This window comes from Macaca mulatta, chromosome 20 (genome assembly GCF_049350105.2).
Source record: "Macaca mulatta isolate MMU2019108-1 chromosome 20, T2T-MMU8v2.0, whole genome shotgun sequence".
Lineage (NCBI taxonomy): Eukaryota > Metazoa > Chordata > Mammalia > Primates > Cercopithecidae > Macaca > Macaca mulatta.
This window is the reverse complement of record NC_133425.1, coordinates 15607059-15622177: the sequence shown is the minus strand read 5'-3', so window position 1 is coordinate 15622177 and position 15119 is coordinate 15607059. Positions and strand designations below refer to the sequence as shown.

General features: G+C 40.2%; 1 protein-coding gene across 12 annotated transcripts in view; it reads left to right on the top strand.

Moving 5' to 3' along the window:
- Nucleotides 1-15119, top strand: part of PARN (poly(A)-specific ribonuclease) — a 207667-nt gene that overhangs the window by 184563 nt on the left and 7985 nt on the right. For all 12 annotated transcript variants that reach the window (XR_013412338.1, XR_013412339.1, XM_077987107.1 and 9 more), the window contains one exon: nucleotides 11164-11357. Coding sequence is in view for 10 of the 12 variants with exons in the window: in XM_077987107.1 (XP_077843233.1) it covers nucleotides 11164-11357 (194 nt within the window). In the remaining 2 variants the exon portion in view is untranslated. The remainder of the gene's footprint in view (nucleotides 1-11163; nucleotides 11358-15119) is intronic.

Genomic DNA, 15119 nt, shown 5'->3' with positions numbered 1-15119 from the left:
TGTTTTTCTTATAGCCTTGATTATGTTGCTAATTTGATTAGTAAGTCCTTTCATTGAAGTCAAAAGGTAAATTTTAGTACAAAAGTAAATTTCATCCTAGCCTCTGAAAATTTCAGATGTTCTAAATTCAGGTCCAACTAATTGTATACTGATTATATATTTTACATTTAGAAGTTATTATTAATGTAATATCTTTCATGTTTGTATCAGTTAATCTTTTCCATGTTAAAGCGAGTTGACAGTAGGGGATTGTTTGAAATATTCAAAACAGGTTCTTGTGAAAAGTATTTCTTATTGAATGCCATTGATTCTTTGTAATGTTGAACCAGTTTTTCTCTTAAGCCTCATATTCACAAATAAGCTTTATGTCTAGGATGGAACACATACAATGCTTTCATGTTTTCTCTCTCTCTCTCTCTCTCCCCCCTCTCTCACACATACACATACACACACACACACCCCTATTCCACAAGAGATGTCCTTTATTATCAGACAGCTACCATTCAGACCTGATTTAATGCTAAGTTTGTTTTCAGACTCTTTTTTTTTTTTTTTTTTTTTTTTTGAGACAGAGTCTCACTCTGTCGCCCAGGCTGGAGTACAGTGGCGCGATCTTGGCTCACTGCAACCTCCGCCTCCCGGGTTCGAGCAATTCTCCTGCCTCAGCCTCCCGAGTAGCTGGGATTACAGGCGTGCATCATGATGCCCGGTTGTTTTTTGTATGTTTAGTAGAGACAAAGTTTCACCATGTTAGGCCAGGCTGGTCTCGAGCTCCTGACCTCAAGTGATCTGCCCACCTCTGCCTCCCAAAGTGCAGGGATTACAGGTGTGAGCCACTGTGCCTGGCCCCAACACTCAAATTCTTTGTTAGAAATAAGAATCCTGGTTTATCTCTGAGGGTTTGGCTTCTGAACTGAACATAGGTTGTCCAACATCTTCCCCTCTCCCGCCTAAATTGAGCCCCAAACACAGAAACAGTCATGCTCATGGAATTCAAATTCACCATGAGAGTTTGTGAACACAATAAAAAGGCATTTCTAGCTCCCACTTACCGGATCTCTCCAGTTCATTTTGCTGTGTGAGGTAGTTTGCACGGTGGGACATTCCCTCAATCCCTTAGCTACATCTAATAGGGAATGTGCTTTCATTCAGCCTAGCAGGAGAAGTTGCCCATGCACTGGAATGTAAACTATGTTAATATTATTTCTAATTCAGGATGAAATAAGCAATTTGTTGTTTGTCACTTGCATTATTGCTTTTAAGGAGGTAGCTTTCACTTATTTCATCCATTCAGCAAACCTTGGCCAAGGACTTAACTCTGTGCCAGGCCCTGTGCCAGGTACGGAGAGCACAAGCAGTTAAGAGCCTGCTCTCATAGAACATACATTCTAGTGGCAGAGAGAGAGAATAGATAAGTAAGGACATAAATAAGAAACAAGGCAGAGGCAAGTAGGAGGAGAAAAATAAAACAGGGCAGAGGAATGAATGTGACAAGGTAAGTGGCTATTTGGACTCCTCCGCGGGGGTTGGGGGGTGGTCTCTTTTCAGTTGAGACTGGCACAGTGAGGAGAGCTGGCCCTAGGAAGATGGGAGTTTATAAAGTAGTGCCAAGAACATTGAGCTTGGAGTGCAGTCTCAGACCTGCCCAGCAGCAGTACCTGGGGGAGGTCATTTACCCTGAAGATGAGGTTTCTTGTCTGCAAAATGGGAGTGTACATGTGTCCAGCTTCAAAGGGTGATATACAGTTACCAAATAAGAGAATGTTGTAAACAGCAGCTCTTTAAAACGAAAGAGGACTGTTTGTTATTTTATACAGCAGCATGAACGTTCCAGCCAACTAAAGGACTTTCTCTACCTGTCTTTAAGACTTACTGTAAGCCAGGCATGGTCGTTCACGCCTGTAATACCAGCACTTTGGGAGGCCAAGGAGGGAGGATTAGTTGAGCCCAGAAGTTCAAAACCAGCCTGAGGCAACATAGCAAGACACCCCCATTCTTACAAAAAAAATTAAAAATTAGTCAGGTGTGGTAGTGCATGCCTGTAGTCCCAGCTACTCAGGAGGCAGAGGTGGGAGGATCGCTTGAGCCTGGGAGGTTGAGGCTGCAGTGAGCTGTGATTGCACCACTGCACTCTAGCCCAGGTGACAGAGTCAGACCCCATCGGTTTAAAAAAAAAAAAGAAAAAAAACTTACTGTAAAACTGTAGTAATACAGTGTGGGGCTGGGTAAGGAAAGACAGATAGCGAAACAGAATAGAGAGTCCAAGAATACAACCACACATGTGTGATCAGTTGATTTCCCATATTTTTTCCATGCAGGAATTCCTTCTTAGCATTTAGAGACATTTGACTCTTATTCCAAATTGTGAGCAAAATGAGTCAAGAAATCAGGAAAAGGAAAAATTCTGCAAGAATTAAAATTTTAACAGCCAACATGGGCATTACTAGTTTAAAGGAATTATCCAGCATCAGGTCAAAGGCAAGAGCACAGTCATAGAGTCATAGATTAAGGTCATCATTTCAGAACCAGGACAGCAACATGTAGGAGAGAAGGGGTCACAGTCCAATCAAGTCATTCTTGCTTGTCACTGTCACCATATTGCAAGTATGTGTTTATGGCCTTGCCTGCTATTAATAGTGAGTCATTCTTCTCAATAAAAATCTATTGAGTTATGCACATGAGTACACTTTACAAAATCCTGCAAGTCTTGTTGGAAGATGTAAGTTTTGGCAGCAACCTTTAAGTTGGTAGCTTTGAAGCATGATTCCTGTGTGGTGCTGTTAACTTTGCTAGGATAGCCAAATGTTACATTATCTTCATAGAATCCAATAATGTTCACTGGTGTTTTCCAATGTTTGAATATTTAATGTAGGCTACAGTTCTTTGTAAATACTTTTACAGGAGAAATGTAAAGAGAAGATGTGTGAATATGATTGTGGAATACTCTTAATGTGAAATCAGCTGATATAAAATTTGAATTAGGAAAAGCAAAATCAAGGCAAAATCAAAGGCAAGCAGACAAAATATTTTCAACACTAGGAAAGGAATTGGGCTTATATGAAGCCGTATGTAGTCTAAATCCCAACTGCTTTGGACACACTCTGAAGAGTTTGACCAACTCTTGACCAATGTTCAGCATAACATGAAGCTTTTCCACATTTGGAATATTTTTCACAAAACAAATATTAATTAATGCTTGTGTGTTTTAAAGATCATTTAAGAATAACTTTTAAATATTTGTGGCATCTTTCAATTTTTAAATGATATTTATTTGGCATTCATTTGGTGCTGCTGTGTTTTTAATGTTTTCTGTTAACAAATGTCTATATCAGGTAGAGGTTGCTTTTCTCACAGTGTATTCGTTCGTAATAACCTGTGCGTATATTATTATATATTACTTTGTAGAACTAACCCCTGAAGGTTTCAGTATAACTGTATCACATAAAAGTGATTTGCTATTTATAACTCATTATTCAACAATATATAACACAGTGCTATGAAAAATGCAGAATATTTTATGATTTGGGAATTCTGAATTTCTCATTTCTGAATCTCGAAGCTAATGACTGTTGAGAATTTGGAAAAAACAAAAATTCCTGACAGAGGTGCTGCTAATCCAGTAGGCGAAGGAAGGTTTTGTCAGCATACAGTACTGAAACAACTGGGTAACTATGCCAAAAAACACATTTCTGTTCTTACGTTACACCACATTTAAAATGAACTTGAAGCGACTCATAGAACTAAATGGAAAAGCTAAAATGATAACCACTGGTAGAAGAAAAAAATGAAAGGAAATCTTAGTATCTTGCATTAGGCAAAGATTTCTTAGATATGACAACAAAAGCATGAGCCATAAAAGAAAAATGTTGATAAATTGGACTTAGTCAGAATTAAATATTCTTTTCTTCAAAAGATACTATTAAGAAACTGAAGAGAAGGTACACACTGTGGAAAAAAATTTCTTTTCCTTTTTTTTCTTTTAAATAGAGGTGGGGATTCACCATGTTGCCCAGGCTGGTCTTGAACTCCTGAGCTCAAGCGATCTACCCACCTTGGCTTCCAGAGTGCTAGGATTACAGGCATGAGCCATCACACCGGGCCAAAAATTTTCAAACTGCAGATCTAATAACGTAGTTGTATCTACATGCAAAATAGTTGTATCATGATCATATGTACTCTTACAATATAGACTCGGCAATTCAGAAAACCACCCATTTTTTTAAAAGGGGGATGAGGTCAAAACATTTCAACAGATTCTTCAAAAAAGATACACAGATGGCCAATAAATAGTTTGGCAGTTTCCTGTAAAGTTAAACATAAATTGCAAACATATTTGTATATATCACCCAGAAATCCTTCTAGGTATTTATCTTTGAAAAATAAAAACATGTTTTTAATAGTAAAAGCTAGCTTTTACCCAAATATTCATACCAGCATTATTTATAATGACAAAAACTTGGAAGCAGCCCAAATGTCCATCAACTGGTAAATGAATAAATTGTGATCCAGCCATACTATGAAATAAAGTACTAGTACTAACAGCCATGTGGCTGACTCTCAAAGTATTATGCTAAGTGAAAAGAGTCAAACAAAAGACTAAATATTGTGTGATTTCATTCACATGAACTTCTGGAAAAGGCAAAACTACATAAATAGGACTGTAAGCAGATTAATGGTTGCTGTGACAACGTGGATTGAGTACAGAGTGACACGAGGAATCTTTTTAGGGAAAGGGCATTGTTCTGTATCTCAATTGTAGTAATAGTTACATGGTTATAAGCAATTCCCAAAGTTAACCAAACTGTACATTTAAAATAAGTGAATTCCATTACATGTAAATAATACCCTAACTAAAATGGGGAAGATGTTCATATGGCAGCTAGATTTTTGTTACTGTCTTATGGAAAAAGGTATTTGTAGGGGTTTGAAAATATGGTCTTTCTATAAGCAAACATTTTTTTCTACTAAAAGGAAAAAGTTACTGGAGATGTTCACACTTGTGGAATTTGATGGATAATTGATAGTAACTTAGCTTTTAACAAAACACTAATCAAAGTTTAATGTTCAATTTTAGCATACCAAGCTGTGTCTGTGACATTTTATTTTTTAATTAATCACCACTTCTTACAGTGGATTTAAATGTCCATTTCATATTCATTATAAACTAGCTCACTTTGTACATTATAAATCTGTATGTAAAATCTGACCATATGAATGGGAGATTGTTTTGCCTCTCATTTTACCTTTTGACATTTAAAATCAGTTAATAAAAGAATGCCTCATCAACATACAGGTATTGAGAGTGCTACACACACGAGTGCACACACACGTGTGGACAGCAGTACCTTCCAAATATATAATCACATTTATAAAGGCAGTGTTACATATATCTGGTTTTTAATGTATAATTAAAACTATTTTTTATTTAAAACTACCGTAGTTAAGTTATATGGGATATAATCACAGCTTTTATTTTTATTAGAGGATGCCGGGTCTTACATACATATAGAAACATTATATGAAATAAACTAATTCCACATATATCTGAGAACTTTCTCAGGCAGGATGCCCAATAACCATTAACCTCTCCTAGGAAGCAAAAGACTTATTTGAGAGCAGAAACTACAGATTAGCAATTAAGAAATATGCTGTATGCCGGGTGCGGTGACTCACGCCTGTAATCCTAGCACTTTGGGAGGCCGAGGCAGGCTGATCTCCTGAGGTCAGGATTTCAAGACCAGCCTGGCCAACATGGTGAAAACCTGTTTCTACTAAAAATACAAAAATTAGCTGGGAGGCTGAGGCACGAGAATCACGTGAACCGGGGAGATGGAGGTTACAGTGTACCAACATTGCACTCCAGCCTGGGTAGCAGAGCAAGACTCTGTCCCTAAATGAATAAATAAATAAAGTTGTAAATTAATTGAGAAACTATTCAGGAAAATTCTTTGTAAACTTAAATGTTACATAGAAACAAGAACCCTGCAGAAGCACATCTGGCGGAGTCCTTGTTGCAGAGCAGTCAGTTGTTTATGGAGAGGAGCATTACAGATGCATGGGTCTTGTTGGCCAAAAATACCATAATAACCTGTGGTTAGGACACAACCAGTGTATTCTAGTAAGTGCCTTCAAAATCATTGCTTGCAGTTAATGCTAAAATGAATCAATCTCTATGTCCATAGAATAGCCACATGATGTTGAGATATGAAGTGGTTGTTGTTGTTGTTGTTGTTTGAGACAAGGTCTCTGTCACCCAGGCTGGAGTGCAGTGGGATGGTCATGGCTCACTGAAACCTCAAACTCCCAGACTCAAGCAGTCCTCCTACCTCAGCCTCCCAAATAGGTGGGACTACAGGCATGCCACCACTGTACCTGGCTAATTTTTTGTATTTTTTTTTTCTTTGGAGACGGGGTTTTGCCACATTGCCCAGGCTAGTCTTGAACTCCTGGGCTCAAGCAATCCTCCTGCCTTGGCCTCCCTGACTGTTGGGATTACAAGTGTGAACCACCACACCTGGCCAAGATAGGAGTTTTGACCAAACCACACTCCTATAAAGACACAGAAAATTAACATCACCCCGGAAAGTTCCCTCATGTTCCACCAGTCAATCCCTGCCTACCGTCCCATATCCGTCATTTTTCTGAATTTTTTTCTCTGAAGATTAGTTTAGCCTTTTCTGGAATTTCATATAAATGGGTTTATAAAATACCCACCCTTTCCTGTGAAGGCTTTATTCACTTAGAATGTTTGAGATTCATCTGTGTTGTTGGAGTTAACAGTAATTCATTTTTTAATTGCTGAATTATATTTCATTGTATGAATATAGCCCAGTTTATCCATTCTCCTGTGGATGCACTGCTCCTAGTTTTGGTTTATTATAAAAAATAATATGAACGAGTTAAAGTCCTCTTGAGACAGACAAGCAGAGTGTTATGGGAAGCATGGAAAGAACAGTAAACAGAGATTGGGAACATTCCTGGAGGAGAGTGATGTTGAGCAGGAGGAGATGGGCGGTAGGGTCTTAGCATGAACGGTAACATTGAAATGGGCAGTGTGGGATTTATTTGGGCTGATAAACTTCTGGTGGGATGATGGGCATGTGGGAGAGTACGGACGATGGACTTCGTTAGGTAAACCTATATAGTCTCTGCAGCTTGGCTGCCTAGTGAAAGATAGGCCAGGAAAGCAGATTGGGACCCAGATGATAGAGGATCCTGGATGATGTGCCAAGCAATTTAAATTTAGGTTTATAGTGGAGAGTTGGAGTTCTTCTTTCCCTTCCCTCTCCTTGTCTTACGTATTGATGTAGACTCATGGATTCCTTTTTTTTTTTTTTTTTCAATGATTCAGAATTTATTACTGCCCCCTAATAAATTAGAGGGCATACATTGTCTCAGATTTTCCCAGTGGGAGCCCTTTCCGTTCAAGCTAGTTCCTATTTCCCTGTGACATGCCTAAAAGTTTTTTACTTTTTGGTATTGCAAAATATTTTAGACTCATTTTATAATTTATCTCCCTTGAGCCTGGAATCAGCCACTTATTTGAGGAGCCCTGGTTCCTTTTGGTAGGGTATTAGAAACTAAGATCTGGACAGTAGATATGCCCATTGCTTCTGTGGTGTCTGTGTTTCTATGTCCTTTCTGTAGACAGAGCTGGGAATTTTGTGCCTGGATAGATACAATTATCTATCCCTGAATAAATATACGTGTATATATATGTGTATGTATACATAAATATGAACACATATATGCATACTTATTTTAGAAATCACAAGCCCAAACCCATATCTCCAATTTCAGTCTATCCTCAGAGGGTTCTTCCTTATCTTCCCTTATTCTAATATGTTTATGTCTGTCTTCCAGAAACATCAGCACATTTACTGATTTACCCAATGCTATCATGCAGCTAAGTGTTTTCAGAATTGCTTCACTCATTCTACTACAGAAGCAAACCTACTAAAGGGTTCAGGATTTGTTTGCAATTCTCTCCCACACCCTATTTGAGATTGGGCATACCAGGTTCATAAGTTGTTCTTTTGCACTTGGCTTTTTGCACATATTTTACTGGAAATCATTCCATCATCATTTTCGGTTCTTTGAGATCTTTCTTTTTGGTAACTGCTTAGTAATTCATTGATTGTATGTGCTGTTTTGTATTCAACCAGTTTTTTATGCTTAAACATTTAGGTACTTTGCAGTATTTTGCAGTTCCAAATAATGCTGTAATGAATAACTTGTACATACATATTTTTGCATTGTAGGAGGTATATCTTCTAAATTCCTGGAAGTGTATGCGGTTTTGTTAGATATTGCCACATTCCTTCCATAAGAATAAGTCGTGCTATTTTGCATTCGTACCAGTAATGTGAGAAAGGACCCATTTCCCCAGTTTACTAATGGAGTATATTATCAAGCTTTTGAAGGTTTTTGCCAGTCTAAAAACCTAGTGGATGAGAAGTGATATTTCAGTGTTTTTATTTTGCATTATGAATGGAGTTGAACATCTTTTCATGTGTTTAAGAAGTGTGTGTAATGAGCTGTTTATTCATAGCTTTTTCAGTTTTCTATAGGACTTTTGGTCTTTCTTTTTCTCTGCAAGTTTGAGTTATAATTTGTTAGAGATATTAATCCTTTATCAGTGATACAGGTTGCAAATATTTCCTCCTGGTTTGTCATTTGTCTTTGCTTATGTTATTTATTGCCCTGCAAAAGATGTTTACATCTATGAGGTCACATTCATAAATCCTTTATTATGTCTGGATTGTGAGACATGACAAGAAAACCTTTTTCTACACCTAGATTTTGGAGGCATTCACCCACGTTTTCTTTTAGTACCTGTAAAGTTCCCGTTTTTGCATTTAGATATCTAATCCATTAGGCATTTATTCTTTCATATGGTGTGAGGAATGGTTCTAATGTTATCCTTTTCTGCTTGTCCCAACACCATTATTTTGAAGTCCATATATGCCCCAGTATTTAGAGATACCACTGTTATATAGTAGATTTCTATGTACAGTTGCAGCTATTTCTAGACTTTATATTTCACAGAGTATTTTTAATGCCCGTGGTTCTAGCTGAGTTTTCATTAAACATTTTTGTATGTCTCAGAGGCTACCAGGTTCCTGAATTTGCAATGCAAAGGAATTTTTAGGCCTCTTCCCCTTTCATGATGGAAGAACCATTATTATCTTCTTATACTTTCTGAATTTTCTAAATTTTCTGAAATCAGCCAAACTTTTTCTAGTCTTTAAAAAATCTTCTTAAAGGTATCAGTTTTTAAACAGGAAACTTTAGCATGCATTTTTAACAGCACCCCCCCAAAACATTACCATTAATACCCTCACTTTTTTCCATAGTCCCTCAATTAAAAGAGATGTTTCAGAAAGCTGTCTATAATAGACATGAAAAAGAGGACAAATGAAAGGCTAGCCAGCCAGTCATAGGAGGATGAGTGCTCCAGCCTCTTCTGCTTCCCATGCCTTAGAGAACCACCAGGAAGGCAATGTGTTCTCCTCCGTCCCCTGAGTGTACCGTCAAGTACGGTTGGCAGATTCAGGGAAGATGTTGAGTGCAGGAGTAATGTGGAGGAACTTGAATATTTAGGGAGCCAGAGTTTTTTATATAGAACATTTTAAACTATTCACCTCCTGGCTGGGCGTGGTGGCTCACACGTGTAATCCCAGCACTTTGGGAGGCCGAGGCGGGCAGATCACTTGAGGTCCATCATTCAAGACCAGCTTGGCCAACATGGCAAAATCTCACCTCTACTAAAAATACAAAAATTAGCAGACGCCAGGCGTGGTGACTCAAGCTTATAATCCCAGCACTTTGGGAGGCCGAAGCGGGCAGATCACGAGGTCGGGAGTTGGAGACCAGCCTGGCCAACGTGGTGAAACCCTGTCTCTAGTAAAAAAACAAAAATTAGCTGGGCTTCGTGGCGCATGTCTGTAATCCTAGCTACTCAAGAGGCTGAGGCAGGAGAATCGCTTGAACTTGGGGGCCAGAGATTGCAGTGAGCTGAGATTGTGTCACTGCACCCCAGCCTGGGGGACAGAGTGAGACTCTGTCTCAGGAAAAAAAAAAAAATTAGCCGGGCATGGTGATGGGTGCCTGTAATCCCAGCTACTTGGGAGGGTGAGGCAGGAGAATCACTTGAACCCGGGAGACAGAGGCTACAGTGAGCCAAGATTGCACCACTGCACTCCAGCCTAGGTGACAGAGCAAGACTGTGTCTCAGAAATAATCAGATAGATAGATAGATAGATAGATAGATAGATAGATAGATAGATAGATAGATAGAATTTAAAAGCACCCACCTCCTAGGAAAAGGTGATAGGATCATTTTATCTCTCACTCCCCACCCTCCCTGTGTGCTTGAATGGCATCTCCTAAATAGAATTCTTTGAATTTATTTGAGGCTTTTCATAACTTGGGGGCTATAATAAAAAAATCTCTAAGACCCGTTTAGAGGAGAAAGGACTCACTGGCTATGTGGACACGGTTTTTATCTAGTTATATTTCAGGGAACATTTTCTTAAGGAAAAATCAGGACACATAATCTGATTTAATTCAATATGTCAAATCCTATAAAGCTTTCAAAATGAAACCAGATTTAATTACACATTTAACAAGTCATCTTTTTGGAAAGGAAGAGGATTACATGAAGGTAGGGTATGCTCTGTAACTATATCCAAATTTTAAGCAGTGGGATAGCAAACTGATTGAAGAATTCTGCAGTTATGCTGTTTATCCATTAGGCAGTCATGAAGGGAATAATCCTATCTTCTGATTTAATGTAATCAAAACTATTATTTAGTTATAGTGTCTCTACTATTCTGTTCTACTATTCGGTTACAATAGTTTTATCAAAATAGAGACTAGGAACTTTACAAATTTGTTCTTGAGCACTCGGATCAGCTTAGATTTGTATATATCTATTTAGAAGCCTAATTTAGGACTTTTTTCTGAATAAGCTTGTTATAGGTAAACTTTCAGAGTTCAGTTCATAATAAGGTCTTTAATTTTTACACACAGGCAGCAGCTGCCCATGTTGTTGATGGCTGGCTGAGTGTTAATAGAATTAAGAGTATTAAAATATTTTTATAGACTAGTCTTCCTGTAACTCTCAGCACCTTTCATGTTGTTCCACTTTTTGCATTTCAGTTTTACAGCTCCCAGCACAGTAGGAAAGAGAAATTTGAGTCCTAGTCAAGAGGAAGCTGGCCTGGAGGACGGAGTGTCGGGGGAGATTTCCGACGCTGAGCTTGAGCAGACTGACTCCTGTGCAGAGCCCCTCTCAGAGGGAAGGAAAAAGGCCAAGAAATTAAAAAGAATGAAGAAGGAGCTTTCTCCAGCAGGTTTGTATTAGATCTTGCTGAAGGCTGTGGACTCTAAATGCTCTAGAAACTCCTATTTTGGGGGAGAAATTATAGCAAGGCTTCACTTGGTGGCAAAGCCCATGTAGTCTTCCACCAGAGCAGATATTTTTAGGATCAATTTAATTTGAGGAATCCTAAAAAGCTCTGGCTCGGGTAGCATAAGGCCTGGGGGGTCTCCTTGTTAAAGATGGCTAGTCTATTTTGGTAATCTCTCTCTCCTCTGTGGTGTAGAGGTTTTGCTGATGTGTTTAAAGCAGCCTCAATATTTAAAATGTGCATTTAAATGTGTGCTGAGGCCCCTCCTACATGTTATTTTCAGTAGCAGAGTTTTCACTGTTTCCAGCAAAACCCCCAGGCAACCTGGATTTCTCTCCTAAGCAGAATTACATAAGAAGCAAACGAAACAGGAAATTAGCACCTGTTGAGAGCCTACTACCTGCTAGATGCTGTAGTAGGAGCCATTTCTCTCCTTATTTCATCATCCTTATTTGATGAAGCAGATGCCTGGGCTCAGAGAGGCTAAGTGTGCAGGGCCATGCTGCTCTTAAGAAGCACAGCCGAGGCTAGGCGCAGTGGCTCAAGCCTGTAATCCCAGCACTTTGGGAGGCCGAGACGGGCGGATCACGAGGTCAGGAGATCGAGACCATCCTGGCTAACACGGTGAAACCCCGTCTATACTAAAAAATACAAAAAACTAGCCGGGCGAGGTGGCAGGCGCCTGTAGTCCCAGCTACTCGGGAGGCTGAGGCAGGAGAATGGCGTAAACCCGGGAGGCGGAGCTTGCAGTGAGCTGAGATCCGGCCACTGCCCTCCAGCCTGGGCAAGAAAGCGAGACTCCGCCTCAAAAAAAAAAAAAAAAAAAAAGAAGCACAGCCGAAAGGCAGACCCAGGCCCACCTGAGCTGAATCCCATGTCCTCTCCAACCCACAGATGTGCCTCACTCAGCCCTTCATGCACACACACCATGCAGGGCCAGAGCAAGAGGCCAGAAGGGCATCTTGTCAGTCAGCACATGGAAAAGGCCGTTCCCTGCTGCTGGGGGTGGTCCAGCAAGGCAGCAGTCACAGTGACAGTAATTATAGCCACTGCTTATTGAGTGCTTTCTACTGGGGCCAGGACAATGCTTAATGTGTAACAGAAATTATTTCATTTAAATCCTTGAGATAGTCATCATTATCCATTTTACAGTTAAGAAAACGGAGGCCCAAAGGGTTATGTGAGTTACCCAAAGTCCCAGAGCCATTAAGTCTGTCCTACAAGAAAGCCGGTGAGGCCAGGCTTGGTGGCTCACGCCTGTAATCCCAGCACTTTGGGAGGCCAAGATGGGTGGATCACTTGAGGTCAGGAGTTCAAGACCCGCATGGCCAACATGGCAAAACCACGTCTCTACTGAAAATACAAAAATTAGCCAGGTGTGGTGGTGCGTGCCTGTAGTCCCAGGTACTTAGGAGACTGAAGTAAGGGGACTCCCTAAGCCCGGGGAGGTCCAGGCTACAGTGAGCCAAGATTGCACCACTGCACTCCATCCTGAGCAACAGAGTGAGACCCTGTCTCACATACACACACACAAAAGAAAACCAGTGCTTTTAACCAGGGTTATGTGTTGAGAGACACTGACCCAGACACAATTATAATCATTCTCCTTTGTCTCACATTGTGACAGTTGTCACGGTTAGCAGAACTAACAATCAAATCAAAGGAACGTAGTAGTCAAGCAATGGAACTTGATTCATACCCAAGCTATGAAATCACTGTTTTAATTAATCCACTTTTGCGTGTGGCCCGATCTGTGGGGAGTTTTCTGAATCTCATTGATACTAATGAAAACAGACAAGTAGCAAAAATGTCACATATGCTTTTTATACATTATGCTGAAACTGAATTTCAACAGAAAACTTAAACTCGTGTTTGAAGCCTGGACTGGATGTTTTAGCTGTCTCCTTGACTCTGGGTGTCTCTCTTTACTTACTTCCTCTCCTTTCCCTGAATTAACTATTGGAGGGGGCCAGGCATGGTAGCTTACAACGATAATCCTACCACTCTGGGAAGCTGAGGCGGGAGGATGGCTTGAGCCCAGAAGTTTTGACACCAGCCTGGGCAATATAGTGAGACCTTGTCTCTACAAAAAAAAAAAAAATTAGCTGCATGGACCTGTAGTCCCAGCTACTCAGGAGGCTGAATCAGGAGGATCGCTTGAGCCCAGGAGTTTTGACTGCAATGAGCTATGATCACATCACTGCACTCCAACCTGGGGGACACAGCGAGACCTTGTCTCAAGAAAAAAAAGAAAAAGTATTGGAGAAGTTTTTAATCTGTAGCATCCTTAGTCTTCATATTTGATACCTTTATTACCACTGTCATGTTTCATGTGCTCAACAAATGTTAAAATAATAAATGTTAGCATGATTTCTAGAGATCATACTGAGCAGGATTTAGAGGGGCAGGAGAGTTTCCCCTCTTGCATTCCTGTCCTTCATATCTTTCTCTTCTGGATTTTTTTAGTTTATTACTTCTCAGGGACAAGGTTTTCGTTTTTCCCCTCTATATCAGCATAATCTGAAAAATATTAAAATTAAAATAACTAATAATAGACTGCATTAATAGATTAGTTCCTTTTATAGCTTTCATCGTTTTAAGTGAAAACTTTCTATAAGTTATTTAGGGTTTTGAATTTATAATACTGTAATTAAAATAGGGGTTTTTTTCCTCCCATTGACAGTAAAGCTGTCACTGCCACAAGATTTGAGCTAAAAAAAAAAATTGTAGATTTTGTACTTCTTTGTCAGCGCTACCAAAAAAAAAAAAAGAGAGAAGAAGAGACATCTTGACAACTTTTAACTGAATCAGAGAACTTGAGTGAATCGAGCTTTCTTCTGGAGCACCATTCATCGAGCAAGACCCCTGGCGGTGCCAGGTGGAAACTTAATGGATCCCTTCCACCTGGTTTGTTTTCAGTGTTTAATCCTATTAGTATCAGCAGGATGTAGGTCAGGATATCAGGTGCACAGAACCTGTGGAATCAACCAATTTGACTTGCTCATTTACTTTAATAAGGTCCCATAATGAGTGCGAGTACAAAGTTCAAGCCCTGTTAAGGGTCTGCATTAAACTCTCAGAGGTATTTAGAATGTGCCAGGAGCCGTGCGGGTCTGGTTCGGGTGGTGGCAGGAACTGTATTAGAGTGCTAGGCACGGCGTGACAAAGTCTGTCCAACCCAAAACAGTGCTGAGGCTTTGGGTCTGAGCTCTGGTACTCAGAAAAGTGTCTCAGCAGGTACTCAACAGATCCTCGGGGGCTTGGGGGCCCAGCACTGGCAGTGAGGGCATGAAAGACATAAAAGGGCACTTCCTCCAAGGAGGAAGTAGCAAAAATTAGGACGCTGGAATATCCTATGTTGTAGCAATTCCAGAACAACTGGTGCTCAACAAATACCACACAAAACACATTTTTAAAAATTTAATCTCGCCAGGTGCAGTGGCTCACGCCTGTAATCCCAGTACTTTGGGCGGGCGAGGCGGGCAGATCACCTGAGGTCAAGAGTTCGAGACCAGTCTGGCCAACATGGCAAAACCCCGTCTCTACTAAAAATACAAAAATTAGCCTGGCATGGTGGTGCACACCTGTGCACTAGTCGGGAGGCTGAGGCAGGAGAATCGCTTGAACCGGGGAGGTGGAGGTTGCAGTGAGCTGAGATTGTGCCATTGCACTCCAGCCTGGGTGACAAGAGCGAAACTCCGCCTC